Genomic DNA, 15,118 nt, shown 5'->3' on the forward strand with positions numbered 1-15,118 from the left:
GAGCATGGATGTCAACCCAGACTACTGTACCCAGCAAAACTTTCAATCACTATAGATGGAGAAAACAAGATATTCCATGACAAAAACAGATTTAAACAATACATATCCACAAATCCAGCACTACAGAAGTTTCTGGAAGGAAAACTCCAACCCAACGAACATAACTACACTCACATAAACACAGGCAATAGATAATCTAACTTTACCAAACACAAAAAAGAAGTAGGAGGCCAAAATCCACATACAATGACACCACCAACAATAAATCCAAAACAAACAAGAACCAACGAACAATGGACATTAATATCCCTAAATGTCAATGGTCTTAACTTACCCATAAAAATATATAGGCTAACAGAATGGATACGAAGACAGAATCCTTCTGTTGTTTACAAGAAACACAGCTGAACTTCAAAGACAGGCAATACCTCAGAGTAAAAGGATGAGAAAAGATTTTCCAATCAAATGGTCCCAAGAAACAAGCTGGTTTTGCAATCCTAGTATCTAACAAATTGGACTTTAAACTAAAATTAATCAAAAGAGATGAAGAAGGGAATTTCATACTCATCACAGGAAAAGTCCATCAAGATGAAGTCTCAATCCAGAACATCTATGCCCCAAATACGAAAGCACCCACATTTGTGAAAGAAACATTACTAAAGCTCAAACCACACATAAAACCACACACACTTATAGTAGGAGACTTCAACACCCCCTTACTCCACTAGACAGGACCACCAGACCAAAACTTAACAAAGAAACAAAGGATCTGAAAGAAGTTATGACCCAACTGGGGTTAATGGATATCTATAGAGCATTCCATCCAAATTCAAAAGAATATAACTTCTTCTCAGTGCCACATGGCACCTTCTCTAAAATTGACCACATAGTAGGCAAGAAAGCAAACCTCCATAGTTACAAAAGAATTGAAATAACCCCCTGTATCTTATCAGATCACCATGCATTATAGCTAGAATTCAGCAACAATATGAATAGCAGAAAACCTGCATACTCTTGGAAAATGAATAACACCCAATTGCACCATTCCTGGGTTGAGGAAGAAATAATAAAACAAATTAAAGACTTCCTAGAATGTAATGAGAATGCAGACACAATATACCCATACTTATGGGACACTCTGAAAGCAGTGCTAAGAGGGAAGTTCTTAACACTAAGTGCCCGCATGAAGAAACTGGAGAAAAATCACATTAGAGAATTGACAGAAAAACTGAAAGCATTAGAGCAAAAAGAAGCAAACTCACCAAGGAGGAGTAGACGCCGGGAAATAATCAACCTGAGAGCCTAAATCAATAAAGTAGAAACTAGGAAAACATTACATAGAATCAATGAAACAAAGAGTTGGTTCTTTGAGAAGATCAACAAGATAGACAAACCTCTAACCAAAAGGCAGAGAGAGAGCATGCTAATTAACAAAATCAGAAACGAAAAGGGGGATATAACAACGGACACTGAGGAAATCCAGAGAATCTTCAGGTCATATTTTGAAAACCTGTACTCCACAAAATTCAAAAATCTAATGGAAATGGACAGTTTTCTGGATATATATCACTTACCAAAATTAAACCAAGATCAGATAAACAGTTTAAATCGACCCATAACCCCTAATGAAATAGAGGCAGTCATCAAAATCCCATTCAACCAAAAAAAGCCCAGGGCCAGATGCCTTCACTGCAGAATTATACCAGAAATTCAAACAAGAGCTGATACCAGTACTCCTCAAAATGTTCCGCACAATAGAAGCAGATGGGATATTGCCAAACTCTTTCTACGAGGCTACAATCACTTTGATACCCAAGCCACACAAAGATAGAACTAAAAAGAGAACTACAGACTGATATCCCTCATGAACATCGATGCTAAAATATTCAATAAAATATTGGCGAACCAAATCCAAGAACATATCAGAAAAATCATCCACCACGACCAAGTAGGTTTCATCCCAGGGATGCAAGGATGGTTCAACATACAAAAATCCATCAATGTAATCCACCATATAAACAAACTGAAAAAGAAAAACCACATATCATCTCGATAGACAATGAAAAAGCCTTTGACAAAATCCAACATCCCTTCATGATAAAGATCTTGGAGAGAACAGGAATAACAGGAACATATCTAAACATGATAAATGAAATATACACCAAACAAATAGCCAACATCAAACTAAATGGAAGGAAACTCAAAGCGTTTCCTCTAAAATCAGGAACAAGACAAGGTTGTCCACTCTCTCCATATCTCTTCAATATTGTACTTGAAGTTCTGGCTATAGCAATAAGAGAAAAAAGGGAGCAAAGGGATACAAATTGGAAAGGATGAAGTCAAACATTCACTATTCGCAGACAACATGATAGTCTACATATGTGACCTGAAAAACTCTACCAGGGAACTCCTATGGCTGATAAACACCTTCAGCATGGTAGCAGGATACAAAATTAACTCAAAAAAAAAAATCAGTAGCCCTACTATATACAGATGATAAATCCAATGAGAAAGAAATCAGGTAAACATCACCTTTCACAATATCCACAAGCAACATAAAATATCTGGGGGTAACACTAACCAAAAAAGTGAAAGACCTGTACAATAAGAACTTTGAGACTTTAAAGAAAGAAATTAAAGAAGATACCGGAAAATGGAAAGATCTCCCATGCTCTTGGATAGGGAGAATTGACATAGTAAAAATGGCAATCCTGCCAAAAGCAATCTACGGATTCAATACAATCCCCATCAAAATCCCAACACAGTTTTTCACAGACATTGAAAGAACAATACTCAACTTTATATGGAAAAATAAAAAACCAGTATAGCCAAAACAACTCTATACAATAAAGGATCTTCTGGAGGCATCACCATCCCCAACTTCAAGCTCTACTATAAAGCCATAGTTCTGAAAACAGCTTGGTATTGGCACAAAAATAGAAGATAGACCAATGGAATCAAATTGAAAACTCTGATATTGACCCACGAACCTATGAATACCTTATTTTTGACAAAGGTGCTAAATCTATACAATGGAAAAAAGATAGCATCTTCAACAAATGGTGCTGGAACAATTAGATTCGGACATGCAGAAAATTGCAGATAGATCCATACCTGTCACCATGCACAAAACTTAAGTGCAAATGGATCAAAGATCTCACCATAAATCCAGCCACACTGAAACTTCTAGAAGAGAAAGTGGAAATTACCCTTGAACAAATTGGTACAGGCGACCGTTTCCTGAACATTACGCAAGTAGCACAGACATTGAGGTCTGCAATTAATAAATGAGACCTCCTGAAACTGACAAGCTTCTGCAAGGCAAAGGAAACAGTCAGTAGGACAAAACGACCACCCACAGAATGGGAAAAGATCTTCACCGATCCCACATCTGACAGAGGACTGATTTCTAAAATATATGAGGAGCTCAAGAAGCTAGCCAACAAAACACCAAACAATGAAATTAAAAAGTGGGGTGCAGAACTAAATTGAGAATACTCAACAGAGGAATCTGAAATGGCTGGAAGACACTTAAGAAAGTGTTCAAAATCATTGGCCATCAGAGAAATGCAACTCAAAACAACTCTGAGATACCACCTCACACCTGTCAGAATGGCTAAAATCAAAAATACCAATGACAATCTATGCTGGAGAGGATGTGGAGAAAAAGGAACACTCCTCCATTGCTGGTGGGAGTGTGCTCTTGTAAGACCACTCTGGAAATCAGTATGGCAGTTGCTCAGAAAAATGGGAATCAGTCTACCACAAGATCCAGCCATTCCTCTCTTGGGTATATATCCAAATAGTGCATGTTCATACAGCAAGGACATAAGTTCAACCATGTTCATAGCAGCAGTGTTTGTAATAGCCAGAACCTGGAAGCAACCTAGATGCCCCTCAACTGAAGAATGGATTGAGAAAATGTGGTACATTTATAAAATGGAGAACTACTCAGCAGAAAAAAAGCAATGGAATCTTGAAATTCATAGCCAATTGGATGGAACTAGAAGAAACCATCCTGAGTGAGGTAACCCAGTCACAAAAAGACAAACATGGTATGTACTCACTCATATATGAATTTTAGACATAGAGCAAAGAATTACCAGCCTATAATCCTCTTCACCAAAGAAACTAGGAAACATGAAGGACGCTAAGGGATTGATGGTCCCCAGGAATGGAAGGGGCATGAACTCCTGAACTGATTGGGAGCATGAGGGTAGGGGGGAGGGACCTGCTACAATAAGAGCAAGAGAAGAGGAGTAGAGGAATGGAAATGGATGGGCAGAAATATTGAGTTGGGGGAAGAATAGAGGAGAGAGAGCAGGATGAGAGATACCATATCAGAGGGAGCCAGTATAGGTCAGAGAAGCGATCTGGAACCAGGGAGATCTCCAGAGAGCTACAAGGTTGACACAATCGGACAATCCAGGCAAAGGTGGAGAGGATAACCTAAAAGTCCTTTCCCTAAAATGAGATTGATGACTTCTCTTTATGCCATCCTAGAGCCCTCATCCAGTGGCTGATGGAAGCAGAGACAGACATCCACAGATATACACTGAGCTGAAATCTGAATTTAGTTGAAGAGAGGGAGGAATGAAGACCGAAGGGGTCTGTACCAGGTTGGAGAAACCCACAGGAACAATTGGCCTGAACAAGGGAGAGCACATCGACCCCAGATGCTGTCGGGGAGGCCAGTACAAGACTGATCCAGACCCCTGAACATGGATGTCAATAAGGAGCCTCTGCACTCCAGGGAGCCTCTGGTGGTGGATTAGTATTTTTCCCTGGTGCAAGAAGGGACTTTGAGAGCCCATCCCAGGGGTGGGATGAATGGTTATACTCTGGGCCTGGACACATGGGGAAGGGCCCAGGACCAGCACAGGAAGATTTGGTGGACTTTGCAGAGCCCCCGTTGAGGACCCTATCCTGCCTGGGGAGTCATGGGTGGATGGGCTGGAGGGTAGGCTGGGGGTAGGGGAGGAGGGATGGGGTGAGGGGATGGAGAGGGAGAAGGGACTTACATGTGAAACAAGCTTGTTCTCTAACTAGAACTAATAAAAAAATATTTTGGCAGGCATGAGGCACACTTGTTATCCTAGCACTCAGTTTGCTGAAACAGGGGAAACAGAAGTTAAAGTTGGGCTATGTAGTAGGTATGAGGTCAGTGGTTACATCTAGTACAGTGTTCTTGTGACAATAGAATGGGAGTTAAAAGAAATAACATAATACAATGCTCTATAATGTAAAAAATGAATCATAACTTAACTTGCTATTGTCTAAATCATTGTGATTTCAGGTGAAGAATGTAAATTTCAGACAGAAAAATGTACTATGCAAGCTGTTGTTCTCATCTATGAATTTGTTATCTGTTTCCTTACATTTGTAGAGTTCTATGCTGGTTTTCATGATTGTCACTAGTTACAACTCCTTCAGCTAGCCTGGTGGTCGTGGCACATTAATCCCAGCACTTGGCAGGCAGAGGCAGGCAGATCTCTGCCTGTTTGAGGCCAGCCTGGTCTCCAAACAAGTTCCGGGATAGGCTCCAAAGCTACACAGAGAATCCCTGTCTCGAAAAACAAACAAACAAACAAACAAACAAACAAAAAAGCTAGTTCCAAGACAGCCTCCAAAGCAACAGAAACCCTGTCTCGAAGAAAAACAAAACAAAACAAAACAACTCCTTTAGCTATCTTCTGATTTACCATATTCATTCCATACATAGCCCAAAATAAATTCACATATGTCGTTGCATTTGAGAGTCTCTGTTCAAAACATCCAAAGGATTCATTTGCTAAAGGAATTAGAATTAGAAAATGGCTACTGAAGAGTTTTCAAATATGAATAAGTATGGCAATTTAGATGCCAACTCTTACTTTTAAACAGATATGGAAATTATCTGATTGAGAAGGCTGGAATTCAATTACACTTTCCTATCAACACAAACAGACTGAAATTACCCTGATCAGATTTTCTATGGTAGATCTTAAAACTACTGCACTTAAGGTAATACAAGTTGCCTAATGTAATTATTGTAACTATCTAAAAAGCTTGAGCATACTTGAAGTCTGATATGAGCATATACACCAATCATTTAAGGAGAATTTTTTTTTTGCTGTGACATTTACTTTATAAGCTGAAAACTCAGTCATAAATACACAGAGATTAGTTCAGGTTTGAATTAAAATTACTTAGTCTATGCAAGCTATTAAGAATTCATCTAAAATTTCAGTTTATTCAAATTATTACCCTTCAAACCTCCCAAGTACTGTTTTCTTCCAGACATAGTCCCTCGCCTCAGACATTAATGCATGAGTATCCAAAGTGCCACTGTAAAACATCAATATACTTGTGGGAAAAAAACCACCATAATAAAAATTATTAGAATTTATGTCAAGCTGGTCATCTTCAAAGTGACATAAATATTAATTATCACTGACTGAGAATAGGACCATACCCAAAAGAGTATTTAGTTCCAGGAATAACATGTCAAGCCTGCAAGTATTTCAGACCAACACACTTCTTTGATGAGAGTGTGGGGCAGGCCACTTTGACATCAGCATTTCTTTTCCATCTCCTTGAGGAACTGGATGCTCATAACTCTCATTCAAAGAGTTTTCAGATTCCCTCTTATCTAAGCTTTATGCCAAACAGAATACACATCATCAAAGACATATCTAACTAGATTTTTAATGTATGTGCTTTGAAAAGTAGCAAAATAACATTGTTGATATTTTCTGAAATATGTCAATATTCCCAGAATTTGGTTTGCTTTATTTGCTTTACATACATCTGTTTGTCCACCAAAATCTGGAGCTAAGATTAGCATACTAGCTCAAACTTAGGAAAGGATTTCTCTTTCTAAAGCTAATTAAGAGACATCAAATTGTCTGAACAGTTGGCTGCATGAATCTTTCCAAAAAGTGCATACATCTTTGAATCAACATTTTAGCTCCTGGAATTATATCAAGTACTATTAAGGGTAGTTATATTCTGAACAATGGTGATGTCCTCCAGAGTAGAACACTTGCTTCTAAGTTCCAGGCCCCTGGGCTTTGAAAAATAAGCAACAGCAAAAACAAACAAATGTGTAAAACTGGAGCTGCTCTGTAGAGCTATTGAATTACAAAAACCCATTTGCATTAAAAAATAGAATTTACAGAATCAGAATCTGAGACTGTGGAATTAGTTGAAGGAAGAACTAAATGGAAGGAACTACTCCTTAGCTGGCCTGTACCATGACTGAAAGCATGAATTTGGTGTCATTAGCACCATGCACTAAACAACAGAGCAAAGTGGAACTCACTTGGGAACTTCTTGGAATAAGGGAAGGAAGGAAGGATTATAGGAGTCTGGTGGTTCATGGACACCACAAGAACACAGCTCATATAATCAACTGAGCAGGGTTCACAGGAGCTCACAGAGACTGAAACAACAAGGAGCCTATATAGGTCTGAGCTAGATAGTTTGCATTCATGTTATGATTGTTTAGCTTGGTGTTCTTGTGAGACTCGTAACAGTGGGTGTTGGGGGTGTCTCTGACTCTTTTACCTACCCTTTACTCTCCTACTAGAAGAGCCTTGATATGATGGTTTGTGCAAAATCTTACTGTAACTTGTTATCCTGGGTTCTGTTTATATCCCTGGGAGGTCTCCTTTTATCTGAAGAAAACAGAGAAGGAGTGGATGGGGAAGAGGGAGGTGTGTGAGGAGTGGAAGGAAAGGATACTGAAACTTGGGTTTAATGCATGAGACAAGACTTTTTTAAATGTACTATGCAATACATGAAAGGTATTATGAAAGAATTTTATTCAGGAAGTAATTAAGCATAAACCTTCATGATACTAACAGCCATTTCACTTCGCTAGAAATTTAATAGAGGAACATGAATCCAAGACATTCCTAGTTCTAGAATTAGGTGATAGTGAGTTTCCATGGCTGCCAAAAATCCACCTGTGCACTCACCTGACAGTTGGTTTAGATACCAAAGGACAAAGTAAAATATGAATTGGAGACATTTGTCTCCCTAAAAATGTTTGTTACATCCTGAAAAAAAAAAGAAAAGCAGGAACTTGTTTACCTTTCAGTAATAATTATTTTGCTAACTATAAAAGGAAGCCAAACAATCACAATAAAATATGTCATTAAAATGGATAACAGAAACAGGGATAAATAGAGTTATCAGAACTTTTGAGAAAATAAAAGTATCAGGATATTCACACACCTTTATTTCCAGCACTTGAGAGGCAGAGGCAGGCAGATCTCTGTGATTTTTAAAGTCATCCCTTTCAAAGCCACTCACAGACAACATTGTGAATAGAAAGGCAGCCAGTGTACACAAAGGGACTCTATTTCAATAAATAAATAAGTATATAAGTAAATAAATAAAATAAATGGTACCAGGGTGTTCATGTTCTGATTGTTATTTTAATTACAGAAGGTGCTGTTATGAATGCTAGGCAATATTTTCTATTCTCATGGCTGGGCTAGGGACTACAAGTAGTAATTGTAAACCCCTCGGAACTTTGGAGATAATGGGGACTAGATAACATCATTATACACTAATTCTAGATCAATATTTTGCAAATCTTTATTATGTGAAGTTAATTGAGCTAACAATTTTCATTTTATGTTTTACACCAAGGCACCTTTTATCTCTGAAAAACTTCTATAACTACTCAAATATGTCAGTCTATAAGGCTCTGGGTGATTGGCTTGAGTCTCCAAAATTATTATCTAATTTGAAAAAATATACTCAAATATTTTAATGTGAGCTATGACACATAAATGCATTCACTGAAGATACAGGAACACATGTGAATGCACATCATGAAATCTTGGCTTGTTTAGGACTATGCAACACTGCTTTGTGATGGAAGTCTCTTAAAATTATCAGGCTTGTTGGTTCTCTAATGTTTGGTAATGCGAAATTTAACTTTATGCACGAACTATGAGAAACATTTAATCATTTCATCACTCATGTAGATAGGGTTACAATAAAATTAATCAATGTGAGTAAAAGGATAACAGAGTGAGTCAATTTTCTGAATCAACTCAAATGAGCCCTTTGATTCCTGAGGTTTTGATTCAAGAGAATTGGAGTGTGTATGTATGTTGTGCCTGGGTGGTTACTATTTATGCAAGTAGGCTCAATAAATCAGATAACCTTTCCTAATGTGAGTGGGTTTAGATGGGCCTCTCTTTACCCATTGATGACCAAAAGATGAGCCAAGACATGGTTGTATCAAATTCTTTTGGTCCACCTTGCCATCAGCACACTGGGGCATTACTCTATTGCCTTTAATCTAGCAATCAATCAGACTGGAATTCATAGCATGGATTTTGCTGGTTCTCAGACTTTGACTTGGTGGGGCAGTTCACATATACAGACACCTTATTCACTGTATTTCTTTAAGATCCTTACTGAGTTCAAGTTCAACAGAGACATAATAAACCCAGAATTCTAGTGGAAGACTCATGAAACTCCATTTTATTATGCATATAGTTCTTTCACATGTGTATTCATATATAGTCATAAAATGTTTCTGATTTGTGGTGGAGATATTACTCAAAGGTACAGTGTTTGCCTAGAATGCATAAAACCCTTGGTTCCATCTTTAGTTCTACATGAAACGAGGTATGCTGGAATCACCTGTAATTCTAGAATTCTGTAGTTAAAGCCAGGGGGAACAGAAATTCAAAGTTCTACTTGATAATAAAGTAAGTCTAAATAAATAAACAGCACTTTGTATTACATATTGGTGATAATAAATTCGTATTGCATATTGGCTGCTAGGTGAACTCCTTGTGGATTTGTAGATAAGCCCTCACCATGTGGATCTGTTTGCTTTGAAATCGAGCTGGCCTGATCTCTCTCCTATAAGAATCTTAGAAGGGGACAATAGAGCTGGAAGGATCCTTGCATAAGCAACAAAATGCAGTTGACTCTGACAGTGACATTATCTGGGAAAATTATCATAGCTTTAGTCACATTTCTCCTGTGTCAAGTTGCCTAATCCTTTCTTCAGGTTTCTTTTCTGCCTGTTTCATGGCACTATGTCACCTTAGCCTTTTCCTGTAACAAATATGAAAATGAGTTATCATCTTCAAGACAGTTTATAAAAATAATTATTTCAGTTAGTGGAATGATCTTCAAATCATTCCTGATGATCAAATGAAGAGAGGAGAGTGTCTCTCTGAAATGGACTCATCACATTTATGCTGATTTCATTTCCTGGTGCTATTTCAAATAAAGTGGGTGGACAACTCATATTTTGTTTCATAAATAAAGGTATTTATCACATTTTTATTTTATAGACTGTCTATATTTAGTGATGTATGTGTGTGTGTGTGTGTGTGTGTGTGTGTGTACTCATGTTACATGAAAGCTGAATAGAATGGGATAATTTCATGGAAGAAAAGTGACCAGCTAACAAGCTGTGGAAGAGAATTGATAAGTGGGGCATATATGAGCAAAGTATAGTGGTATATATGTTAATAAAATTTCATAATGAAACTTACTATATTGTATGCTAAAACAATAAAAAATCAAACTATTTCTAACATGAAAAAAATTGATTCTTTTCTCAGTACTTACTGGATGAAAGGCACTTTACCTCACTGAGTGTTCAATTTACAGTAGCAAATAATTTTTCATCTATGAACAACTTGTAATCCCCCAAGCACACCAAGTAATAATATTTATTATGCCTATAATCATTGAAAAATTTTGTTGTTAAAAATAAGGCCATGTGAACAACTATCCATTTATAAGAAGTAGCTGGAATTTATTCACAAGACTTGCATTTGAAGGGGGGGGCTGTGGCTTCTCATAAAAAATTAAACTCTGTTATGGAAACCTGCTTACCAAATATCAGGATTATTTTCAGTAGGTGCTTCATTCCTGCTTCCTTCATTCCTGCTTCCTTAACTAAAATTTCCTTCTCTCTGTTCTTTTCTTTTCAAGCCTTGTAAAAACCAAAAAGAGAAGATTCCCCTGCATACTGACATGTTTTCAAGAAAAAATATTCTTTCAGCAGGATTCAGAAATTACAACAACATGACTTAGAAAATCTGGAGACTCTCAGCCATAAACAAATTATTGTGTTTTGCTTCAAATATGGATAGCAGTGTAGTGAATTTATACCTGTCCCTTATTTATGATCATTAATTGAAGTGGTTATTTATATTCTCTATATAAGTCACCTGAAAGACACAGCAGTTTTATATACCCAGATTAATTTAGCACCCTCAAATGTGTAATGATGTGTGAACATTAAAATTCAAAATGTTTCAAAGTGTTTAAAACCATTTTATTAATGTACCACAGATATTTACAAGATCTTAGTAATATACATTTTTTTCTTTCCAAACAATTCTGTATTAAGAATATGTCTTGTGATGGAGGTTGGCAAATGTATTTACAGAATGATTTGCTTTCAGAAAATTCCCAAAGATCCATGGATTGACTCATTGTGAAGGTGGTTGAATAGCAAAACAGTAAAAAATTGCAACCATTGACAGGAACTGAGTACTGGGATTGAAAATCTGAACTCCTGTGGAACTCAAACCTGAAAAATACAAACATCAAATAACGACCTCAAATGAAATAAGACTACTGACTAGATTAATAACACATGACATAAACTATAGTGTCATTTTTGTTTTCTAATAATATTCTATTATTATTGCATTTAATTTAAATGAATAACTTATTCTATCATAGGATGCCATCTCAAAAGTAAATTTGAAAAAGAAAAATATCCAAATTGAGGAACCTATAGAAAGTATACTAAAATTGACCAGCATTTGGTGACCAGTGACTTCTACTTAGAAGCTTTATGCAGATGAGAGCTTGAAGCTTCTAAAGCTTACCTGCTATCTCTAGGACTGATGTACTTGGAAAATGTGATTTAGATGTTTCCAGCTCAGTTTAAATGTTATGACTGATAAGTGATGTCTGCCACAGACATAGAAAGAAGAGCATAGCTAATGTTTCAATTTCATTTTTCCTACTTTGAAATCTTTCATCATTTGTGAAAAAAGTCCTAAATTTGTGCCAGTATAAAAATTATGAAATTATTCCTTTTGTTCTTTTTTATTCTTTTTTTCCTTCATTTCTTTCTTGCTTGTTTTTATTTTATTTCCTCATTTTCAAATGAGAAAATAGAACGTTGTAAAAATGCATATCCATTGTCAAATTTGACAGATGAATTAAGGAAAACCTGGTTTGTCACCTCTGGCTCACAATTGAAAATGGAAACACAGACCTTTTATTTTGTCACTCAACATTTACACAATAATTGGAAAGTTCCTGAGAACTTTCCTATTGTAGCTGCCTAGATTGCAAGTCTATGCCAGAAACAGCAACTCAACTTACTTGACATTTTTGGAATTCTTATTTCCTCACTGCTGCTTCCATCTCCACCATCACTGACCGTTCTTATTTCAATCAAATAATCTTCTTCAAATGGAACCAGAAGCTCAGCGGATGTATTATTTGTTTCCAAAATATGAGCTGTACTCTGTCTGTTTTGCCGATAGAGAATCTGTATAAAAGGAAGAGTCCAGTTAACATGAGACTGGAGGTTGTTAAAAGTTTAGATGCTGTTATGGAGAGGGATAAAGAACATGTTCATAACTAACAAAGGTCTCATTTATAATGAGGATGTCATTATCAGTGTGCAAACTCCTTGTATGCAAACATACAGAATTACCTTATCATTGACTGTCTTTCAAAGGAAGGATATTTCTTTGGGATCCATGTCTCTGGAGTAGGAATAGATTTATCTTAAGTATGGAATTTGAATATATTAGCCCCAGGGCTTGCTATGAAAAGTCATTGTGCAATTTGGACACATTACAAATATCTGAGTTAATTTCCATTGCCATTACAGCACATAACTTGCGCTGGGCGCTCAGAGATGCTCCTCTTACTCAATGATGTTCTTATAAGATTCTTTTCATGCTGTTAAGAGCTCACATCACACTGTATCCTAATTTCTAATGCTTTATTTAAATTAATTCTTTGACATCAGTCATGTCTCACATCTACAAATCTAAAGAATTGTTATTTCTTGATAGCCATGGTAATTGCATGTAGATTTCATGCTGTAGGATTTCTCATTCTTCAAATCATATTACTCCATATCCATTACTGAACCTAGAACACTAACATTATAATGAAGAATTGAAAGCCACATGAGTATTTTCTAACCAATTTTTTAAAATATCCTGATAAATTCTTTTTCACAAACTTTGTTTCTATGTGCTTGTAAACTTGCTCTTTAATAACATAATTGATATGATTAAATAGAAAACTAAATGCTTACCTTATAGCCCAGAACTTCAGACTCATTTTCCATTGTCTTTACATGCTCCCAGTTCAAGCATAGTTTAGAATTTGACAGCTTCCAGGCAATGTTTGCTGGTGGTTGGCTTGGAGCTTGAAATGCAAAGATCCAAATGGATATTAATTAGTCCATATTATAATGCAGCATCATGAAAAGGAAAAATAAGGCCCAATCATTTGCAGGAAAGGAGCAAAGCTATTTTATTGTCATTTATATATAATGACTCTAATCATAATAAGTAAAATTATTCAAATTCTGGTCATTTGGGAATGTTTTTCTGAAAGGCTTGTGAATCAATAATGGTTTGCCAAGCATCCAATATTAACTTATTAATCATTGTGGTTGAGTTTGCTTTCTTTATAATGTAGAAATAAGATGAAGGTTGGTTATTTAGTTTTGGATTTGCCTATTAATCAAATATTAACTAAATTCACATTGGGAGTATTCTACATATATACACAGAAACATAAAATACACGTGTTCATTTCTAATACCTTTATAATATTTAATGTTGTACTACTATTTTAAACTATCGTTAACAAAAATAATTCAAGATCCCTCTGCCCTTCTGATTGCATGGTCATGTTGCCTGGTCAGTTTTCCTAGACTAAGATTTTATGACTCAGTATGGGTGGAAGGAATCACAACTGTGCACAGTACTTAAAGTTTGAAACTTCCACTACATGAACATAGCCAGGCAAGAAATCCTAAAGAAAATCTGGTGCTTTGTCAATTATATGATGAGAGACCTTAATTTGGACACATGTCTATGTTAGGTCAAACAAAGCTGTCTGTGCCCTTAACAAAAAAAATGCTTTAATAATACAAATAATGTCTTGGGGACCCAAAAGTAGGGAAAATCATCACAGGTACATTTTACATTGATCACCCCAAATAATGGCTACTATGAACCAAAACTGATGGTCTCAGTCCTTTGGAATTAATGATGTCTTGGAGAGAAGGAGTAGCACATATGGAAGGGAGGATATAAAATTACTGTTCTGATATAGTTCAACTTTAACAATTTACATATGCAAATGATAATGTAGCTTGTAGAGGAGAAAGTCGTCTGTCTCAAGTACACAGATAACTAGTAGCTGGGTCAATACAGAATCCTGGTCTCTTGCTTCCAATCCAGTGGGTTCTCCATGACAACATGTTGCTTCTCAAAGAATGCACATATTTTTTTATTGTAAACAGAATTTATTGTATATACAACTATACAGATAGAACAAAACAGAGAAGTCTTCATCGTTGTTTGCTTAAATTATATAGATGGGCACATTCTTAATCATATGCAATTTCGAACTGGAAGGGAAAAAAAGAACTTTAAAATATTTTTGACTGGACATCACCAAGTATAACTCCCTACTGCTTTTTTAATTTTAGTTAGAAAGAAGAGTAGTTTACATGTCAAACCCAGGCCCCTCTAATTCCCCTCCTCCCCTCCCCCCCAACTAACACCCTAAGATCCCATACCCAATGTGCTCCCCAGGGAGGGTGAGGCCTTCTCTAGGGGGTCTTCAATGTCTGTTATATCCTTTGGGATAGGGCCTAGACCAACTCCCAATTAAGAAGTGATTTAAACTATGTCATCTGGAAAGATGAAGCAGGGACAAAACTGCCCAGAAAGATGTTTCTGTTTTGAGTGTGAGGTATTGAGGGAGCCCAGCATTTAACTCATTAGAGAAACAACAGAGGAAAATATGACTTCTTGAGCAGTTTGAATCAACTTCTATTTAATGTCTTATGTTTCACTTAAATATGGTC

The 15,118-nt window shown here is 36.4% G+C and overlaps 1 protein-coding gene across 1 annotated transcript in view; it reads right to left on the reverse strand.

Moving 5' to 3' along the window:
• Positions 1-11,465: 11,465 nt before the first annotated feature.
• The window catches only part of LOC100772078 (contactin-6), a 196,072-nt gene continuing 192,419 nt past the window's right edge, over positions 11,466-15,118 (reverse strand). Inside the window, exons 19-21 of the mRNA XM_035448787.1 lie at positions 13,328-13,440; positions 12,376-12,544; positions 11,466-11,566 (exon numbers count right to left, since the gene is read on the reverse strand). Of these exons, the coding sequence (XP_035304678.1) occupies positions 11,466-11,566; positions 12,376-12,544; positions 13,328-13,440 (383 nt within the window). The remainder of the gene's footprint in view (positions 11,567-12,375; positions 12,545-13,327; positions 13,441-15,118) is intronic.

This window comes from Cricetulus griseus, chromosome 8, assembly GCF_003668045.3.
Source record: "Cricetulus griseus strain 17A/GY chromosome 8, alternate assembly CriGri-PICRH-1.0, whole genome shotgun sequence".
Classification (NCBI taxonomy): Eukaryota; Metazoa; Chordata; class Mammalia; order Rodentia; family Cricetidae; genus Cricetulus; species Cricetulus griseus.